The 18,935-nt window shown below is 41.7% G+C and overlaps 1 protein-coding gene across 3 annotated transcripts in view; it reads left to right on the top strand.

Annotated features, from left to right (window-relative positions):
* The window catches only part of LOC117827346 (rap guanine nucleotide exchange factor 4-like), a 33,067-nt gene extending 17,498 nt beyond the window's left edge, over positions 1-15,569 (top strand). For 2 of the 3 annotated variants that reach the window (XM_034703909.1, XM_034703910.1), the window contains 24 exons: positions 1,033-1,139; positions 1,235-1,356; positions 1,764-1,947; positions 2,237-2,321; positions 2,839-2,899; positions 4,369-4,445; positions 4,927-5,073; positions 5,295-5,389; positions 5,504-5,589; positions 7,103-7,181; positions 10,273-10,423; positions 10,526-10,614; positions 10,697-10,724; positions 10,834-10,909; positions 11,042-11,188; positions 11,807-11,904; positions 12,136-12,261; positions 12,461-12,639; positions 12,735-12,825; positions 12,915-12,965; positions 13,802-13,889; positions 13,977-14,041; positions 14,151-14,205; positions 14,299-15,569. In XM_034703909.1, coding sequence (XP_034559800.1) covers positions 1,033-1,139; positions 1,235-1,356; positions 1,764-1,947; positions 2,237-2,321; positions 2,839-2,899; positions 4,369-4,445; positions 4,927-5,073; positions 5,295-5,389; positions 5,504-5,589; positions 7,103-7,181; positions 10,273-10,423; positions 10,526-10,614; positions 10,697-10,724; positions 10,834-10,909; positions 11,042-11,188; positions 11,807-11,904; positions 12,136-12,261; positions 12,461-12,639; positions 12,735-12,825; positions 12,915-12,965; positions 13,802-13,889; positions 13,977-14,041; positions 14,151-14,205; positions 14,299-14,426 — 2,415 coding nt within the window. In that variant the 3' untranslated portion in view covers positions 14,427-15,569. Of the gene's footprint in view, positions 1-1,032; positions 1,140-1,234; positions 1,357-1,763; positions 1,948-2,236; positions 2,322-2,838; positions 2,900-4,368; positions 4,446-4,926; positions 5,074-5,294; positions 5,396-5,503; positions 5,590-7,102; positions 7,182-10,272; positions 10,424-10,525; positions 10,615-10,696; positions 10,725-10,833; positions 10,910-11,041; positions 11,189-11,806; positions 11,905-12,135; positions 12,262-12,460; positions 12,640-12,734; positions 12,826-12,914; positions 12,966-13,801; positions 13,890-13,976; positions 14,042-14,150; positions 14,206-14,298 lie in introns of all 3 variants that reach the window. The other variant, XM_034703908.1, reaches the window with a different exon arrangement.
* Positions 15,570-18,935: the final 3,366 nt, after the last annotated feature.

Raw genomic sequence — 18,935 nt, 5'->3', positions numbered from 1 at the left:
AACAAAACTTACTCTGAGCAAGAATCACTGGAGCACAGAAACACAAGGAACACGCAGGAGGGTAGACAATGGCTGTTTTCAAACTACTACTATACTAGCAGTACGTACTGATTTGTCCAAAATTCAGTATGTAGTAAGCAGTATGTGAACAAGAGTAAAATCTGCAGTATACCAAAACTACCCGGATGTCTACTGATCCTGGGAAAATGTCACAGTATGCATCTGACCAGTCTCCCTCGTGTACTGTTTCCCACAATGAACAGCACTCGTCTTGTTTGTTTTTTCTCTTCTTTTTTTGACGGGGGGAACTCAGTTTTTAGATGCTGTGAAAATTATCAAATTCCATATAAACCACTTCCTAACTTTTTAAATCATAAGTGGATGCTAAAGAAGCAGTTTCGCTATCAGCATGGCCGTTGTTTACTTCCGCTTTCCGAAACCAGAAATTCAGTGACGTCTGGCCCAGCGCACTGCAACACAGATCGAACAGAACAGTCATACTACAGACTAAATTCAAAACGCAGTATGTAGTAGGCAGTAGGTACTGCCTACTACATTAGTAGGTAGTATGTAGCAGACTGTTTCAAAAACAGCCTAAGTAACGAGAAACAGGACACAGGTGAGACCAACAAGACACAGGTGAGGACAATCAACAAATAGGGAACACACAAGGGCAGGAAGAAAAACTGAACCAGACACACAGGGATCAAGAACTACAAAAAACAGGAAACACGATAGACTAGAAAGCACACAAGGAATACCCCACTTGGCAAGGTACCACAAGACACAGGAGGACCCAAGAAACTTACAAAATAAACTAGAAATCTAAGAAACACAACAAATAGGAAAATACAACACAAAAACAAAAGCAACTCATGACAGAAACTGGGAGAGGGCAGGAAAATAACATCCGACATGCTACCTAACCATTAGGCCAAGCCTGCCCATGCTAACATTTTAGCTTGGGGTCAAAGCAGCTATTAAAAGTATTGACTTTTAGTAACCTCATTCTCCTTTATTTTCTCCTTTAAGGTTCCTTCAGAGAAGCTGCAGAGAGCCGGGAAAGTTCTCCGCAATGCCATCTTGTCCAGAGCCCCACACATGATTAGAGACAGGAAGTACCACCTGAAGACATACAGGTAGGAGTATGTTTTGTTTGCAGCTCAGACAGACAAAGCCTGCAACAGCTTAAAAAAACAAAACATTAATGGATTAAATTGTTTGTGTATTGTAGACAATGCTGTGTAGGCACAGAGCTGGTGGACTGGCTGGTACTGCAGAGTGCCTGTGTGCTCACACGGTCACATGCTGTTGGGATGTGGCAGTCACTACTTGAAGAAGGGGGGCTTAACCATGGTAACTATGACTTGCAGTAACTAATGACTAACTAACTAGTGATCATGCAGTGGTTACATTTAATAACATACATTTTCCAGTTATTAGACCTCACTTGGAAAGCAGCAAAAGTACATATTTCTAAGATTTTAGTTCCGCTGTATGGGTTTAAGTCTGAGTCTCTGTCTGGCGCTTTGAAACTGAACATCAATCACAATTAGATTGTTATTTCAAATACCAGCATGGTCATTTGATTAAAAGATTTGAAGCCATGACATAAAACAAAGATGAAATCTTGATCTAATGTTCAAAAACTTCAAAGAGAAAAATCGTAAATTATGTTCTGTGTAACAAAAAAAAGGAACTTTTTGTTTGTCTAATTTTCAAGCTTGTGTCATCTAACCATGTGCCTCTCACCTGCTCCTCAGTGGATCAGGAGCTGGGCTTCCAAGACAAATACCTGTTCTATCGGTTCCTTGATGATGAGGATGAGGACACACCGTTGCCTAGTGAGGAGGAGAAGAGAGAGAGTGAGGAAGAGTTGCCAGAGACCATCCTCTTTCTTGCTCAGATTGGCCCTGATGCACTGCTGCGCATGATCCTGAGGAAATCGTCAGTAACAGAATTAAACATTGAATTACATGAATCTAACAAAACAATAATCATGCTAATTATATTAATTTATGTATATATTTAATTATTTAGAGTAAGTGTAAATTGTGAATATAGTGCTATATTATTAAATAATGATTAAATATTGTATCATTTGCAATGTTGGACTAATAATAGTGACAACAGCACCATTTTAGCATGGGATGTGTTGAAGTTCAGCTTCTAGGAGGTGAAGTGCGTGCATGTAATCTTTGCATTCATTCTGACTGACCTCTGTGTGTGTCCGTAGGCCTGGTCAGAGGACAGGGGATGACCTAGAGATCATCTATGATGAACTGCTTCACATCAAGGCCTTAGCTCACCTCTCCAACACTGTGAGTCAGCTGGTCCACATCTCTCTTAAAAGGACAGCGCAGGTTTCCCAAAAAAGACAGTTTTCCATCAGAGCCAATTACTGCAGTATTTTTGTTTTTTCAAGACCAGAGGGAGAAATTATCCTCACTGTCAGTATTGCTCTTATCAGTAAAATAGTACACAGTTTTACACTAATAGGCCCTGTGCTAGCAAGCACACGCCATCAGACTCATATGTAATCTAATCAGGGTGACTAGATTGTGTTCGATGCTATCTCATTATTACATAATGCAAAGTCACATGAATCACAATCCAGGAGCTGAATATGTTTCCTTTTTTTATCCTCTTGACACAACTCTTCTTATAGACTGTCAGCAAACTTGATGCATGTGCCTTTTGTTATGAACTGTTAACACCCCCCAAGTCCCTTTGAGCAATCTTCAGAAAAAACAGATCTTTGCATGTTATGTCTCTCGCGCACATTTCTGCACTATAGCTTAATCCAATGTGACTTGAGTTGTGTGTTCTGGTTTGTAGGTGAAGAGGGAACTGGCGAGCGTTGTGATCTTTGAGTCGCATGCAAAAGCTGGAACAGTGTGTGAGTCTTCACTTTGCCTGCTTAGTCCTGGAATGCATTTTTGATTATGTATATAGTGTGCACCTGGTGGGTTTTAAAGTCTGACACTGTTTCCCCCTGTCCTTCCCACGTTGTGAGGGGCATCGTGCACCACAATCCCCCATCCATTATTCCCTGAGTATGTAAAAATGTAAAAATGTGTTCACATTTTTGGCTTGGTGCACCATTAAGTGAGCCAAGTTATGTATGTACTAGCAGTTCCTTTTACAGGACAACCACAGGCAACAGAAATGATACTTTAATGCTGAAGGAAACTTAAAACTGTGAGGATTCTCAGGCAAGTTCTTAAGTTGTAAGCACTGTCTTTGTTCTGTGCTGACCAGTGGTGGACAAAGTACACAGCTTCATTACATAATTCATAGTATAGATACTCCATGTCAAATATTACTCCAATACAAGTGAAAGTTGCTCTGCCATATTATTACTTGAGTTAAAGTACTGAAGTACTTCCTTTTAAAAATACTTAAGTATTTAAAGCACTTCTTAAAATATCTCAAAACTTTGTATTTGCAAAATACATACATTTAGTCAAGAATACATAGGAGTACATTCTGTTACATCATGTTTATTTAGAAAACATGACTTGAAATCTCTGAAAACTATACCATGGAATAAAAACAGCAACTAAGTTACTCCAAGCACAGACAACTTAGTTTGAAATGTTCATCTGGAATGAAACAAATGTTACGTAGCTCAACACGCTTTCTCAGGTTGGACAGTGAATGTTTGTATGTTTGAGCAGAGTGGGAAACAGGGAGAACATTTCAAATGATAAGTATCATTCTTCATTTCAAAAACCTCTAACACGGGCTGAAGATATGACCATGGGTGCTCAGGTGGAGAATCATAGCCATCATTACCACCTCTGAATGAACTGCCTGATCTGAGTGAAATTTGCTCTGTGTTTGCTCCACGTTCAACCGTGGAGACGCAAGATATACAGGTATATCTAAACCACTGAGACAAACAGAACTACACAAACACATTTTACTGTCTTAGGGATCAGATTTCAGAAAAGAGAAGGAAATTCATGAGCTGACTTCAAAGCAAAAGTAGTGAGTAACTAGAGCACTGATAGAAATGTAGTGGAGTAAAAGTAATACGTTTCCCCAAAAAATAATACTCAAGTAAAGTACAGATACTCAAAAAATGTACTTAAGTACAGTACTCAAGTACATTTACTGTGTTACTGTCCACCACTTGTGCTGTTAGTGGTTATTTATGATGAATCATTATAGCCTCAGGGGGAATGGATCAATAAATCTATAAAAAAAATTCAGATTTAACTTGTAAATCAATTTTGAACCAAATTGTGTTGCAGACCTCATGTATTTACCTCTGCCTCCCCTTCAGTTCTCTGATGCCCTCTGGTGCTCTGATATTAGTGTGTTTTGGCCTAAAACTTGGGCATATCTGTTTTTTTTCCAAAGTGTTCAACCAAGGAGAGGAGGGAACATCATGGTACATCATCCAAAAGGGCTCCGTCAATGTGGTTATCTATGGAAAGGTGAGCAATCCACCGACATGCTTACATTTCTGCCTTTGACACATGAGTGTGCCTCTGAATGTGATGGATTGAAATGTGTCGCTATTCATATCATTGTGATGAGAACAACAGTTTGTCTCCTGTGGGGCTGTGAAACACCAGCAGTGGAGTTTGGCAAACTCTGCTCATCTCACTGTGACTCAACTCTATGATTAAAGGGCTTAGGGGATTGTATGCATGCACAATTTCACACTACACACTGATTTACAAACCACTGTACAGGCCCATGTGTGCGCGTACACATTTATCCCATGTGTACATACACACATGAACTCTGCAAACACACACTGACAAGTACAAATGAGTCATCTTAGTCCTGAGGGTTCCTGTTTTTTCTGATATCTCTCCAAGGCTTAAGATGACAAAGAAGTGTGTTTGTGTCTGAGCCTGTTTGTATCTTGGAGGGTGTTTATTTATGTGTGTTCATGTGTGTTTGTCTTAGGGTGTGGTGTGTACGCTCCACGAGGGGGATGACTTTGGGAAGTTGGCCCTGGTTACAGACTCACCTCGTGCTGCCTCCATTGTCCTGAGGGAGGACAACTGCCACTTCCTGCGCGTTGACAAGGAAGACTTCAACAGGATACTCAGGGTGGGCAGGGGAGGGACAGTCGTTCTGTGATTGGATACAAGAGAAGTAGTATTAAATTGCTACCTCTGTCTGCACTGAAATAATATTATAAATCAGTGTTATTCACAAAGTCATTGCTCAGTCAAGACTTCGATGCATTGCCTTGTTGTATGTCTCCCTCCTCTGGCGGAGGAGCTACACTACATTTCAAACACCACATCTATACAACTCTTTCATTTCAGGATGTGGAGGCCAACACAGTGCGCTTGAAAGAGCATGATCAAGCTGTATTGGTGTTGGAAAAGAGTCCTCGTGCCTCCACCCTGGGAAGCATCAAGTATGTGTGAGGTGCCTCGCATACACACTTACACCTGAAAAGTAGAATCTGAATCCAATTTGGCTGTCTCATAAAACTGTGTCTTCTCTATGAAATTCCTCTCGCCTTTTGCAGGTACACCGTTATTTCAGGAACGCCGGAGAAGATTCTGGAGCACTTCTTGGAGACCATGAGGATGGACGTACACCACAGCGAACCAGGTAGTCTTTTTTTTTTTTTTTGTGATCAAATTTTTATTGTAATTTCTGCAGTTACATATAAACATAGATTAACAAGGAACATACAGAATCAAAACCAAAACAAACAAACAGACAAAAAAAAAAAAAGGGAAACAACAAAACAAAACAACAGGTCCAGAAGAAGGGAGAAAATTCATATGTTGTGGTAATGTGGTGAAGTTATGTCGATGTAGGTGTGTGTATGTGGGTATGTAAGAGAAACTGTGTGAGGGGGATTGCTCAGTTCAGCAAGTTCTTAAATCGTCCACTGTAGCACACCATAGCTGAGTTATGTCCTCTTTGGCTCCATGGATGCGAGCTGTCGACAGTTCCAAATACATAATATCAATAAACGTTGGTAACCATTGTTTATGAGTAAGCAGTAAGGGGTGTTTCCATCTAGTGGCAACCATCTTCTTAGCAGCCGTCAAGCCAGCTAAAAACATACACTTCTGAGCTTTATGGAGCTTCAGCTGATGTAAGTCATTTAAAATCAGGACGGAAGGAGACAACGGGATAAACACATGTAACAACAGGGACAAATTTACCTTAACCATTTTCCAAAAAGTGGCCACACCAGGGAATTCCCATATCATATAGTAAAAAGTCCCAGTTACACCTAATGGACACAATAGGTGCATTTCCACCAAGAGTTCCGGGGTCTTTTAGCCCCCAGAGCTACTTTCCCCGGAACTAAAAGGTTCCTGTGCCCCCATTGTTGTCTGCGTTTCGACCGTGGGCTGAAATCCCGGGTAGATTGTGCAAATCAGGCCAGTGACATATGGAGAAAAAAAATTATATTAAATCATATTTTGAAATCTTAATAAAAAACTATACTAGTTTGCATTCCCAGGAACTCCCTCTGTGTTTCAACAACTGTTTGAACTCCACAAACACCGTTATGTTCAACCGAAAGTCCCAGGACCTTTGAAAAGTTCTACCCCCAAAGCAGGGGCTTTTCAGGGGGGAGATTATCTACCCCTGAACTAAATTTAGACCCCTGTTCCTCCAGTCGAAACGCGCGTAGTTCAGAGGTAAAGTCCCTAGTTCCGGGGTAAAGTTCCTGCAGTCGAAACGCACGTAGTTCAGAGGTAAAGTCCCTAGTTCCGGGGAAAAGTTCCTGCAGTCGAAAAATGCCTAATGTGCAATTTGGGTCGGGCTTCAGTTTCATGCTGAAGAGTCTACGAGGGGTCAGATAAGTCCTCTGTGTGAAGTTAAAGTGTATTAATTGATGGTTGGGTTTCCTGGAAGACTGTTTAACCATCTTCCAAACATTGCTCCAGTCAATGTCAGGGCTGAGGTCAGGGACATCCGTCCGCCATAGACTATCAACTGACAATGGGTGATATGTTGCCTTTAAAATGTAACGATAGAACTTTGAGATTATTCCAGTGAACCAGGTAGTCTTAAAGAGAAAAAAATGTAATGCAAGCAATTTCATTACTTTTGACTGTAATGATTTTCTTCCACTGTCTGTATCCTCCTTGCCTTGCAGACCCAGCTGTGGATGATTTCGTCCTCATGCACTGTGTCTTCATGCCCAACAGCCAGCTGTGCCCTCTACTCATGGCACAATATCCTTTTCTGAATGTATTGACCCTAATTCCTGTTTGTTTTCAATACATGCTGTCTGCGATACCCACTTGCAAAGGTAGGCAGACTCATAAAATTCACCCTGTGTATTATGTTGACAGCCCACCCTGAGTGTGTCTATTGTCTGCTACATGATATCACAGTGGTACTGACAGGGTGCTGAAGCAGCAGTTGACCGTTCAGCACTAATGATCTGAGTGCATACCTCCTTTAACACCACATTAACAAGTTGTAATCCCAGTGTAACAGGTATTGTGTTATTGTCTTAGTCAAGTGTTACAACAGCTGTGGTGGTGATACTCTTATTGGGTACTCATTTGCTCCTCAGTGAGTAATTTTGTTTCTCACTGTGGAGGTTTATTAGGTGAGGTTTGGGGTGACCTTCACATTAAACCAGATAGGTACAGTTTCTAAGGATGCGTAGCTAACAGTTAACTCATTGGTTTGTGTGGTGCTGGCTCTCTTGGGCCTGGATTACTCTCTAATGGCCAAATTCCATCAGATCCATGACCGGTCCGTCTCCAATCAGTCACAGCACTGGATCTGGTAGGTTTCTATTCTAGTCATTCTGTTAACCCCCACTGGATCCACTCCGTTGCGTTCTAGCTACGTCTCTGGTCTGGCAGGTCGGAATGCAATGGATCAGACTTCTATTTTTGCCGGATGCTGGAGCATGACGCATCAATTAGAAGAGAGCAGATGGAGCGGGACAGGAAGTCAGGCACCAAAACCGAATTAAAACATCCGGTTAATTTTCAGAATAAAACAATCCGTGTTATCGTTAGATTGTTTTTAACTTAACTATGACAACAAAATGTCATTTTTAATTGAAGCAGGCCTGGAGTCATCAAGTCAGAGGTTTTCAGTGGCTGATAAAGACAGCATGGATGAGGAGAGGAGGAGGAGGAGAGTCCTTGATTCAATGATTACCGTGGGAAAACCTGGTTCACATGACTCCAGTTGTCCGGTGGTCCTGCTCCGTGCTGCGTTCTGAAGATGCAACCGAGGGGTGTTGACAGACGAGAGAGCACGGAGCCGGACCGCAGCGGATTGGAGATGGAACAGACACGGATCTGGTGGAAATCCTGTGGGGCAATTGTTCTGTGCTGCTCTCTCAACCATACATTAAGGAGCTGACCAGGCCTGAAGTCTCTATCTCACCATGCCATCCATGGTAGAGCCTTGGCTTCCATGCCAGCTACTGCCTCCCTTATTGTGTCACCTAATGAGGCCTTGACACAAGATGCTCACTGTCCAAAACTACAATGCTGCATCACAGATGACTTTGTAGTGAAGAGCCGTGATACAACAACATGCACAGGCATTATTTTAAACTTTCACATACAATTAGCCCGCAATCCTTGCAGTCCTCTGGCTTCCACCCAGAAACCTTAGTGATGCCTCCCTGCTTGTTTTTGCTCTCATGGCCTGAAAGCTTGGCAGATGGATGCAATGGTTATCCTGAGCGCTGCCAGGTATGGCTCGCACAGCGTCAGAGCTAAGCTGTGGAGCCCTCTGCACTCTCTTGGTAGTTCAAGCTATTTTGCTTAGCTGCACAATGTGCCTTGGAGCAGGAAATCCATGAGAAACAGACCGGTTAGCAGCTTGCTAGCTTTCAAGGATAAACGCTCCTACTGTTGTACAGTTGATGAGAGTTATGGCACCAAATAATGCCCTTGACTGGCAGCTCATCTTGTTGGCTACTAAAGGACCTCATATTCCAAACACTGATGGAAGCTGTACTACAGACTCTCGGGGGTTGGCAACTCTTTCCCATGGTCACAATCTTCAGCTCTGATGATTGCCCCCAGTTTGATCAGGCTGATTGGAGATAGTGATGCTGCAGAGAAGGCTAGGCACTCAGGCAGATCAGTCAGAGGTTAGCCAACCTGCTGCAGAGGGCTTACATCCAAGGAGAGATCATTTCTTGAAGTGTGAATTTGTACATGCCAAGCCCAGCTGTGACAAGCAGGTGGTTCATATTCATTAACTTTTAAGGATGTGTACGTGCACATCCTCCTGTGCATAGATGTCCGGCTGATCTGTGCTCTAACACAGGATCAGGCAGAGAAGAATACTTCAGCTATTCATTGTCATGGGACAAGACAAGGCCTCACTGTCAATCACACTGAAAGCTGTCTCACAACTTGCCAAAGGGTAGTGTTCATTGGCTTTACCTTGGACTCCTGCCAAATGTTGGCCTCTTCAACTCTGCAGCTAATGGACTACTTCTCCTCTGTTTTCAAATAAATGTCTGGAAGTACAGCATTTGGCCTAGAACACATAAAATGTTCAGTTTCTTTAACTGATGGGAAATATTGATCTTTTTCAGGATATTCAAACTGTTTGAGCTGCCTCTGTATCCCAAACTCCCTTGCCTTAAGTCAGGTTACATGTGAATTAAAAATCCACCTGTGTTAGTGCAAGACAGATCATATCCAGTGTAAAGCCCTGCCACTGTCAGTCATCCAGAATTCATAGAACCACAGTTTCAATAGCATCCTGCTGGATATTGAGATATCTAGTGTTGTAGTACTTGAGACTGGTCTTGGTCTCGAGGCCGCTTATTTAAGGTCTCGGTCTCGTCTCGGAATCGAAAGCATTTTTACTCTGTCTTGTCTCGGTCTTGGACTGGGTGGACTCCGTATTTTATATCAAGACTGGTTGAGACCAACACTGATGCACTCTGTGTCCCTGTCATTCTTGTGATAAGAGAAAACGAAACTTAAGGAGTCAAAAGAAAGACAACCAAGACAAAACCAAACCTTGTTTGTTGCTGTCAATAGTATTCAAAGCAAACTTAAATAAAATAAACAGAAGTCTTTTATTTTGTTAACTCTCATAATGATTTTCCATTGATATATATGGTCTTGGTCTGGTCTCGGTCTTGCCCTGTTAGGTCTTGGTTTTGCCTCGTCTCGATCCCTAAATGTCTTCGTCTTGTCTTGGGCTCGTCTTGGTCTCGGTGCACTCTGGTCTCGGACATGTCTTGGTCTCGGTTAATGTGGTCTTGACTACAACACTAGAGATATCACTGTCTGTCCGTGTGTTCATCTTTAACCTCATGTGCACCTACCACACGGCTGCTCCACCCGGCTCTGAACAGGAGAGGTTGGAGTATGCAGTCAACAGTAAAAGACGGGCCCTAATTCTGGCCCTGCGCTGGGCCAACGCACACACATACATGCTACAGGAGGAGCCGGCTGCAATCTCTTTTCTTGAGGTAAGCAAAGGCAAGCTTTCACTGAAGGGTATCAGTAAATAAAAGAGCAAACACAAAGTTCATTCACTGTATGGGTATTGTTCTTTCTTTTTCCACCTTCAGGAGTTGTATGCGAGTGTATCAAATGACTCCCGGATTCTGAGAGCTTTGAAAGACTTGCTTCCTGACCTGGAGAAAGTTGTTAAATTACAGTATGTTCAACACATCATACTCATTCACGTTTTTCTATGCCAGCCATGTTTTTTGAACATCATTTTCCTTTTTGTTTTGCAGCTCGGAAGAAGCCAAAGCCACAAAAAAGGTATGTCTAGACTACTGTTAGAAACAACCTTGTACAGTGCACTTTACATGTTAGCTGCATCACAGCGCTGCGGAGCCTGACTGCACATTTCATTGTTGATATTTACCAGAAAACCCTGATACGACAGTTCAGCAATGGAGAGGAGAGGCTGCAGAAGAAACAGCCCATTAGGAATCAAGATGACAGTAAGTTATGGTGTGCATGGGCAAGACATTTAACAACTTGTTTTTGGGAGATAAATCTTGTAGGTAAGCCATCCCTAACCTTTCATGTAATACTAAAATTTGAGCACATTGTTTGTGTGTGTGTGTGTTCAGTCCTGTTGAAGGTGTACTGCTGTGATCACACATATTCCACAATCCGCGTTGCTGTGGCAGCCACAGGGAAAGAAGTGAGCAGCGCTGTGGCTGACAAACTTGGAACCACTGATGAGCTCCTATTGGTCCTCCTCAACTCTGCTGGTGGTAAGAAAACAAATTTAATTTATATACAAAGAAGTGGAAGTCATACAGACAGATGAGAACTAATCAACAGAGGCTGAGTTGGGGTTATGATTAGGGTTAGGGTTAGGGTAAGGGTTTGAATTATGGTTGTGGTTAGGGTTTGGATTAGGGCTAGGATTAGGGTTAGGGTTTGGATTTGGATTAGGTTTGGGTTTTGGATTAGGGTTAGGATTAGGGTTTGGATTAGGTTTAGGTTTAGGGTTAGGGTAAGGGTTAGGGTTTGGATTGGTGTTAGGGTTAGGACTAGGGTTAGGGTTTGGATTAGGGTTTGAATTAGGGTTAAGGTTTGATTTAGGGTTGGGGTTAGGCTTTGGATTAGGGTTGGTGTTAGGGTTTGGATTAGGGTTATGGTTGGGGTTAGGATTAAGGTCTCCCCGGTGGCTACCAGGGGTTCAGGGTTAGGATTGAAACAATTGTTACTTGGTAAGGTTTTATGGACTGTGTGTACGGAGCAAGATTGTATCTTTGTAAAATGGCATTTGGGTTAAATAACAGTCCTTAAGATGGCCCTTGTCATTCAGTTAGTGTGAGGAAGTGTCAGTGATGATGAAAACTTGACTGTCAAATTTTGTATTTCAGAAAAACAGATCCAGAAGCCCAACGACGTGTCAGTATTTTCTACTGTGGGCATCAATGGACGATTATTTGCCTGTCCCAGAGACCAGCTCAACAGTATAGTAAGACATGAAGGTTTCTTCCTTCTAGTTAGAACATTTATATTTTTATGAAATGAGTGAAGAGTTTAGCACGTATTCTTTTTATGGCTAATCTGAGACAAAGATGAAAAAGAAAAAAACGTACTTGTAACTGTGGGAATTATTATCACATAACAACGGATCTTTGTCATGAGGGATTTTTGAAGCAAGATTTTGATCAGTTTGAACGTTTTTTGTGTCTGTGTGCATCAGACTGCTCTCCCAGACCAGGAGGGTCCCACTGCAGGCTCCATGACAACTTTTGAGCTGATGAGCTCTAAAGACCTCGCTTACCAAATGACCTTGTTTGACTGGGAGCTCTTCAGCTGCGTGCATGAGGTTTCACACGCAAACACTCGCACTCAGAATAACAGCTCTGGATAGCAGAACAAGACTGCTGTCACAAACTCAAATCCAGTATTGCAGAGACATTTAGTCTAAATTGAGGAAATTGCTGCTGTATTGTTGTTCATACACACAAACTGGAGTAATGCATCCAAACCTGCCACATGTAATATATCCTTCTTTCACCTCCCAGCATGAGCTGCTCTATCACACGTTCGGCCGGCAGAGCTTCAAGAGAACCACGGCCAATCTGGACCTGTTTCTGCGGAGGTTTAACCAGGTCCAGCTGTGGGTGGTCACTGAAGTCTGCTTGTGTGGACAGCTCAGCAAGCGAGTCCAGCTCCTTAAGAAGTTCATCAAGATAGCTGCACAGTGAGCAGGACCTATCACACACTTTATTTGCATGCTAGTTTGAAGAAGACTCTTGATTTAACTTGCCTTCAATGTTCTCTTTAACTTTTCTGTAGTTGTAGAGAATTTAAGAACCTGAATTCCTTCTTTGCCATCATTATGGGAATGAGCAACCCTGCTGTGAGCAGACTGAGCCAGACGTGGGAGGTAAACTATTTTAATTTATCAACTTTCCAATGTATGACTAGATCTTCAGTCCCCTTAAGTTCTGTGTTGATTTTTTGTTTCCTTGGCAGAAGCTCCCCACCAAGTTTAAGAAGTTCTATGCCGAGTTTGAAAGTATGATGGTGAGTGTTTTGAGTCCATTTATAGCTGGGGTTGGTGGTCAGATTTAGATACACTTTTTGTTATACTGGTTAAATTGATCTTTATGTCCTGATGGCAATCAATACATAATGTGTTCTTTAAAAAAGAGTGAAAAAAGCGTCTATCTACAGCCGGAGTAAACCTGGGAAAACACCAACCAATCACCGCCTTTAGGGTCCAATTTATTAAACCAATCAAATCCCGTTCTGCCATTCTGCCCACCTCCTGCGCGTACATTTCCCCAGGGTGCACTCCGAGTCCCCGTCCCCTGCCTCTATTTACTGCCCCTCTCGCTCGACCTCCGGTCTATCCGCTCTGACCCGATGAGGTGCTTTGCTCAGAACTGTAGTCCGGATCAGAGTCTAAAAAGCTCTCACCACGGGGGCTCTGACAAGCAAAAGAATTAATGACATTTAGTAAGTCCTACAGAAATGTATATATGTTGTAGCGTCCGTCCGGACTGATATCATGTCACCAGTACAACTGGATAATGCTAGCATGACAGTTGTGAGTACTAACAATAGCCATGTCTGTTTGTGTTTTTAACTCTCACTCTCATGCAACCTAACTCTGATTATGTTTTGGTGAGGACCGGTTTTGAATCAGTGACGATCATATGGTCCCATATAGGAGGAAATGCTACATTCAAATTAATGCTAGTTTTCCGTGACTACCAACCCCAGCTTTAACTCATTATATTGTGATTTTTTTACTTGTAGATTTTAATTATCCATAGATAGATAGATAGATATAAAAATCTGTGTTCTTCTTAGTTCTTCATGTCTCTGGAATTTCCATTTTCTATATTTGGTAACAGGATCCTTCAAGAAACCACAGATCTTACCGACTCACTGTCACCAAACTGGAACCGCCAATCATCCCCTTCATGCCCCTCCTTCTTAAAGGTACGGGACCACACGTCTCTCTGTCACATGGTTTTACACCCCAGAGGGAATGTGGTTGTTTTTAAAATGTGTTTCATTTCTCTACAGATATGACGTTTACACACGAGGGCAACAAGACCTTCATTGACAACATGGTCAATTTTGAGAAAATGGTGAGTATCTGTACTTATTGAAAATGCTAATTATTCATTTTGGGATGTGTTTTATCCATAACTCTGTTGTTAGTTTGTTTTAAAGTGCCTCTTCTCCTTATTTTTTCAGCGTATTATAGCCAACACGATTAGGCAAGTGAGGCACTGTAGAAGCCAACCATTCAGTAAGTCCTCTAATCACACTTTGGCACACTTTTATCACACGCTTTGATGCCCATGTACCCAATTACATTTGTATATTTCTCTCACTGTGTTAGATCCAGAGATATGCCAACCCAACAAAAACCAAGCCGAAGTCCGGGGCTATGTTAGGAAGCTCTGTGTGATCGACAACCAGAGGGCGCTGACCCAGCTCTCCTACAGGGTTGAGCCTCGACGGACATGAGCTCCAGATCTTCCACCGCCATCGCCTTCTTTGTGACGTTAGCATAAAAAAAACACACACATTACCTGGATTTGATAACCAACACAGCTGGTTGTACAGTAGCAAATCACAACAGTCAATGACTCTAGAACTATCATGGACTCTTGTGGATCAAGGACTTAAACTGTGCCATTAAAAGCCTCTTCTTCTTCTTCTTCCTGGACAGAACTTGTTCAGGTGCTCCCTCGTCGCTGTGTCTCAGCCCCCTCCCCCCAGACTGAGGGTTGTAACCGTACTAGTTGTTACTGTTTGGGACCTGTTAGATAGATCTGTAATGTATAGAACTTGAATCAATATCCTGCATGACTGAACTTCATAGGCTCTGTGTTCTATACAGTGGATTTCTATCGGAGTGTCCTGTGATGTTGTGGTACCCAAGATGAGCCCTAGTTTACAGAATATAACTGTACCTGCCTGTAAAACAAACCATGCTCTCATGATGATTATAATTCTAGAGAGGAAAAACATAGTAACATAGACTTGTCATTACTTCTTTGAATTATACAGATAAATATGAAACGTGAAAGTACTTATTTACTTCATAATCTACAGGATTATATCCAAGGCCTTGAGGAAATTTAGGAATTGAAGTCCTTTAGATGTTCTTTAAATAGTAAGACACTTCAAAATGACTTAAACGAGTACTAGATGAATTTAAGTCCTGATGGTATTGCAAAATTGTTATAAATTTGTCATAGCAGCATTGCGTTTTTGTATTGGAGTACAACTCTTACAGAACGTGAGTATATGCTTAGTATAATCTGTTCTGAGGTCAGTTTTATTATCAAAATGTACTCCTTTCATTTGAAAGCACTGATTTCAGATGTGGAGTTATAGCGCAACTTCTACTGTAAGGGGAAATCTTCTCGTCTCTACAAGTCGTGATCAGTGTGTGTGATTTTATTTTTATATCTGTGTGATGGTGTAGACTTTTGAGTGTGTTCTTGACAAGTGTCACCGATTTTCATTTGATCTCAGGAGCTTTTGATGTGGCTGTGTGTCGAGAACTGCTGTGAGGCTGGCTTTCCTTAGAGCAGCCTGTAACTGTACTGTATGTGTGGTCTGCCCTGTAAATAATAAAAAAAACAAGCTAATTTAACAGTGCTTATGCTTCGAGGACATTCTTCAAAACTGTCTTTAATTTCCTTGCCAGAGAGTGGGCGCATTAAGTGGAGCGATTTCTCTGATTCCCTTCTCTCTAACATAAACACAGTAAAGACTGGACCCTACTCGAAGGAGCTTTTAAGTAAATTTGAAGTCAAAGGAGCTCTGCAAGGAAATGGAAGCTGCTGTGAAATATCCTCTGTGGCTCTGGCTGCAGCTGTTCTAAGAATATTACTGTGTGGACATCACTGGTAGGTTTTGCTGCCTGCTTTACAAGTAGAAAGTTGAGAAGATTTATCAATCAATCAATCTTTATCTGTATAGCATCAAATCAAAACAAACGTTATCTCAAGACGCTTTTACAAACATAGGAGGTCTAGACCACTCTATGTCAAATTATGAACAGAGACCCAACTACAAGACAGGATAAGACTCAGTCTGACCCCACTTGTGTAATCCACCATGAGCATTGCACCTCGCAGTATTTAGCTAGTTACAGTGGTGAGGAAAAACTTCCTTTTAACAGGCAGAACCATACTCATGTTAGACAGCCATCTGCCTGACCAAGGCAGAGACCTTGAAAAGAGGGATAGAGGAGAGCAAGAGAGAAAGATGATAGTGATGAGATGAGTAGTTGAAGCTGTTGCCGCTGGAGTCCAGCACGTCCGCAGCAGGAGGATGCCTACTGCAGTTCAGAGGGACTTACGAGACAATGGAGCTCAGGGACTCCAGAAAGGTCTATGGTTAGTAACTTTAATGGGACAGGCAGAGTTAAAGTAAGTGATGGGGGATTGGGGGGAAGGGGGTGAGATACGATCCCAGTGTGTCAGTGCACCAGTTCCCCTGGCAGTCTAAGCCTATAGCAGCTAAACTGAGAGCTGGTCCAAGCCTGATCCAGCTCTAACTATAAGCTTTATCAAAAAGGAAAGTTTTAAGCCTAATCTTAAAAGTGGAGAGGGTGTCTGCCTCCTGGACCCTGACTGGTAGATGATTCTAAAGGAGAGGGGCCTGATAACTGAAGGTTCTACTTCCCGTACTAATTTTAGTATATGGGCATTTACCTGGCGTGAATGATCCCTCGGAGAAACAGTCCTTTATGGTACACAAAGGAGCACCTCATATTTTTGGATCTGGACATGACAAAATTCACAAACGTCTCTCCTGCCAATGAAAGAAAGATTCGATTGCAATTTCAGTTTTAAACATAGACAGTATTGGCTCTAGCGTTGGTGCAATGCTCTGCTATTTGAGTGAAACCCCTAACTTCAACACTCCTCTCCATTTAACTCAGTACAGCTTAATTCAAACTACTTCTAAATATCTCCAAGGTCAAGGGATTTGGAGCTGCTTGTGCATGAAAGACATACACAGAGCAAAGAATAAGTTAAACATCAAAGCTATAATTTAAAGTAGGATCTAAAATAAAAAGTGATATAAAGAACACTGATATTTAAATAAATAAGGAATTGATCAGCGGCTGTGGCTCAGTGGGTAGAGTCGGTCGTCTAGCAATCGGAAGGTTGGCGGTTTGATCCCAGCTCCGGCAGTCTCATGCCGAAGTGTCCTTGAGCAAGACACTGAACCCAGAATTGCTCCCTCTGCTGTTCAGAGGTGTGTGAATGTGAACGGATGAGATTAACTAACACTGATGTCCCTCACTGTAGCAGCCTCTAACATCAGTGAGTGAATGGGTATGAATGAGTGAACAAGATAAGTAGTGTAAAAGGGCTTTGAGTGGTCAGAAAGACTAGAAAAGCGCTATATATGTCCATTTACCCATTTACCATCAGGATTAAAAGGATAAAAGGCTCTGTTGTGGTTAAAGCATGTAAAATATGCAAAGAAATATAAAAGCAATGGATGTTTATTAATCTAATGGAATAGGGAATTAATAGATGAATGAATAGCACATAATTGTGCTCACAGCTAAAACATCAATCAATCAATCTTTGTTTAGCGCCAAATCACAGCAAATGTTATCTCAAGACGCTTTTACAGACACAGCAGGTCTAGGTTGTACTCAGTTAAATTATTAGCAAAGACCCAACATCAACTGCTGCCTGAGATTCTCTGGCAGGTCCCTCTTGGAACTCCCAAGGGCGAAGTTAAAAACCAGAGGCGACCGGGCCTCTGCAGTCAGGGCCCCATCACTCTGGAATGACCTGCCAGGCAAGCCACATCCTTGTCCTCTTTTGAATCTCTTTTAAAAACACTTTTTAAAATATGCTTTTATTTCTTAACTCATCTCTGACTTTTTAATTTCTGCATGTTTTTTATTATTGTTTTTACTTAACTCATTTTAGCTCTCCTTACCTTTGTCATGTGCTTTAGTGTTTTATCACGCTATGTCTTACACTCTGTAAAGCACTTTGTAAACATGTTTTTAAAAGGTGCTATATAAATAAAATGTATTATTATTATTATTATTATTATTAGTATTATTATTATTATTATTATTATTATTATTATTATTATTATTATTATTAAGACAGGATGAGATCCAGTCCCCTCTTACTTACAGGACTTAGTCTGATCTCATCTTAATCCTGCATGAGTGGAGCACTTTGCAGTATTTAACAAGTTACAGCAGCTAGGAAAAACTTACTTTAACAGGCAGAAACCTCGAGCAGAACCAGACTCGTGTTAGACAGCCATCTGCCTTGACTGAGTTGGGGTTGGAAAGAGGGAGAGAGGAGAATAAGGCTATGTTCCCACTGCAGACAAAAGTGGCCCAAATCCGAAATTTTTTGGGGGGTCAAGTGACAAGGTCAGGTTTTTTAGAGGCAGTGTGAACACTCAAATTTGATTATTTCAAATCAGATTTAGACCACTTCCATATATGGTCCAGAATCAGATACAGATCTGATTTTTTTCAATGCAACCTCAGTGTGAACGACCAAGGCGGATTTGATGCTCACTTGATACTTTCACGTCACTTTATAGCGACACACGTCACAATTCTACGTGGCGGTAGCCTTGCAAAAATGGAGGATAGCAACGATGGAGCAATTCAATGGAGGGACAGCGAGATCTTGGACCTTATAAATATATGGAGTGACACTTCAATACAAGCAAAGCTTGAGGGTTCATACCATAACCTGTCTCTGTTTGAAAGTATATATAGGCAAAAATGCTGACTTCCTCCATGTTTACGTTTGTGAAACAGCTGCATGTGATGTCATTGTTACTGCTCTTTTGCACATTCGGAGCCGCAAACAGTTCACACTGGAATCAGATACAGGTCACATTATAGATGGTAATGTGAACAGGCAAACAAAAAATCAGATCTGAGCAAAAAATCAGAATTGAGCATTAAGCCTTGCAGTGTGAACGTAGCCTAAGTGAAGTGAATATAATAATGTCCTG

This window comes from Notolabrus celidotus, chromosome 15 (assembly GCF_009762535.1).
Source record: "Notolabrus celidotus isolate fNotCel1 chromosome 15, fNotCel1.pri, whole genome shotgun sequence".
Classification (NCBI taxonomy): domain Eukaryota; kingdom Metazoa; phylum Chordata; class Actinopteri; order Labriformes; family Labridae; genus Notolabrus; species Notolabrus celidotus.
The sequence above is the reverse complement of the archived record's forward strand: the minus strand, read 5'-3'. Positions and strand labels throughout refer to the sequence as shown.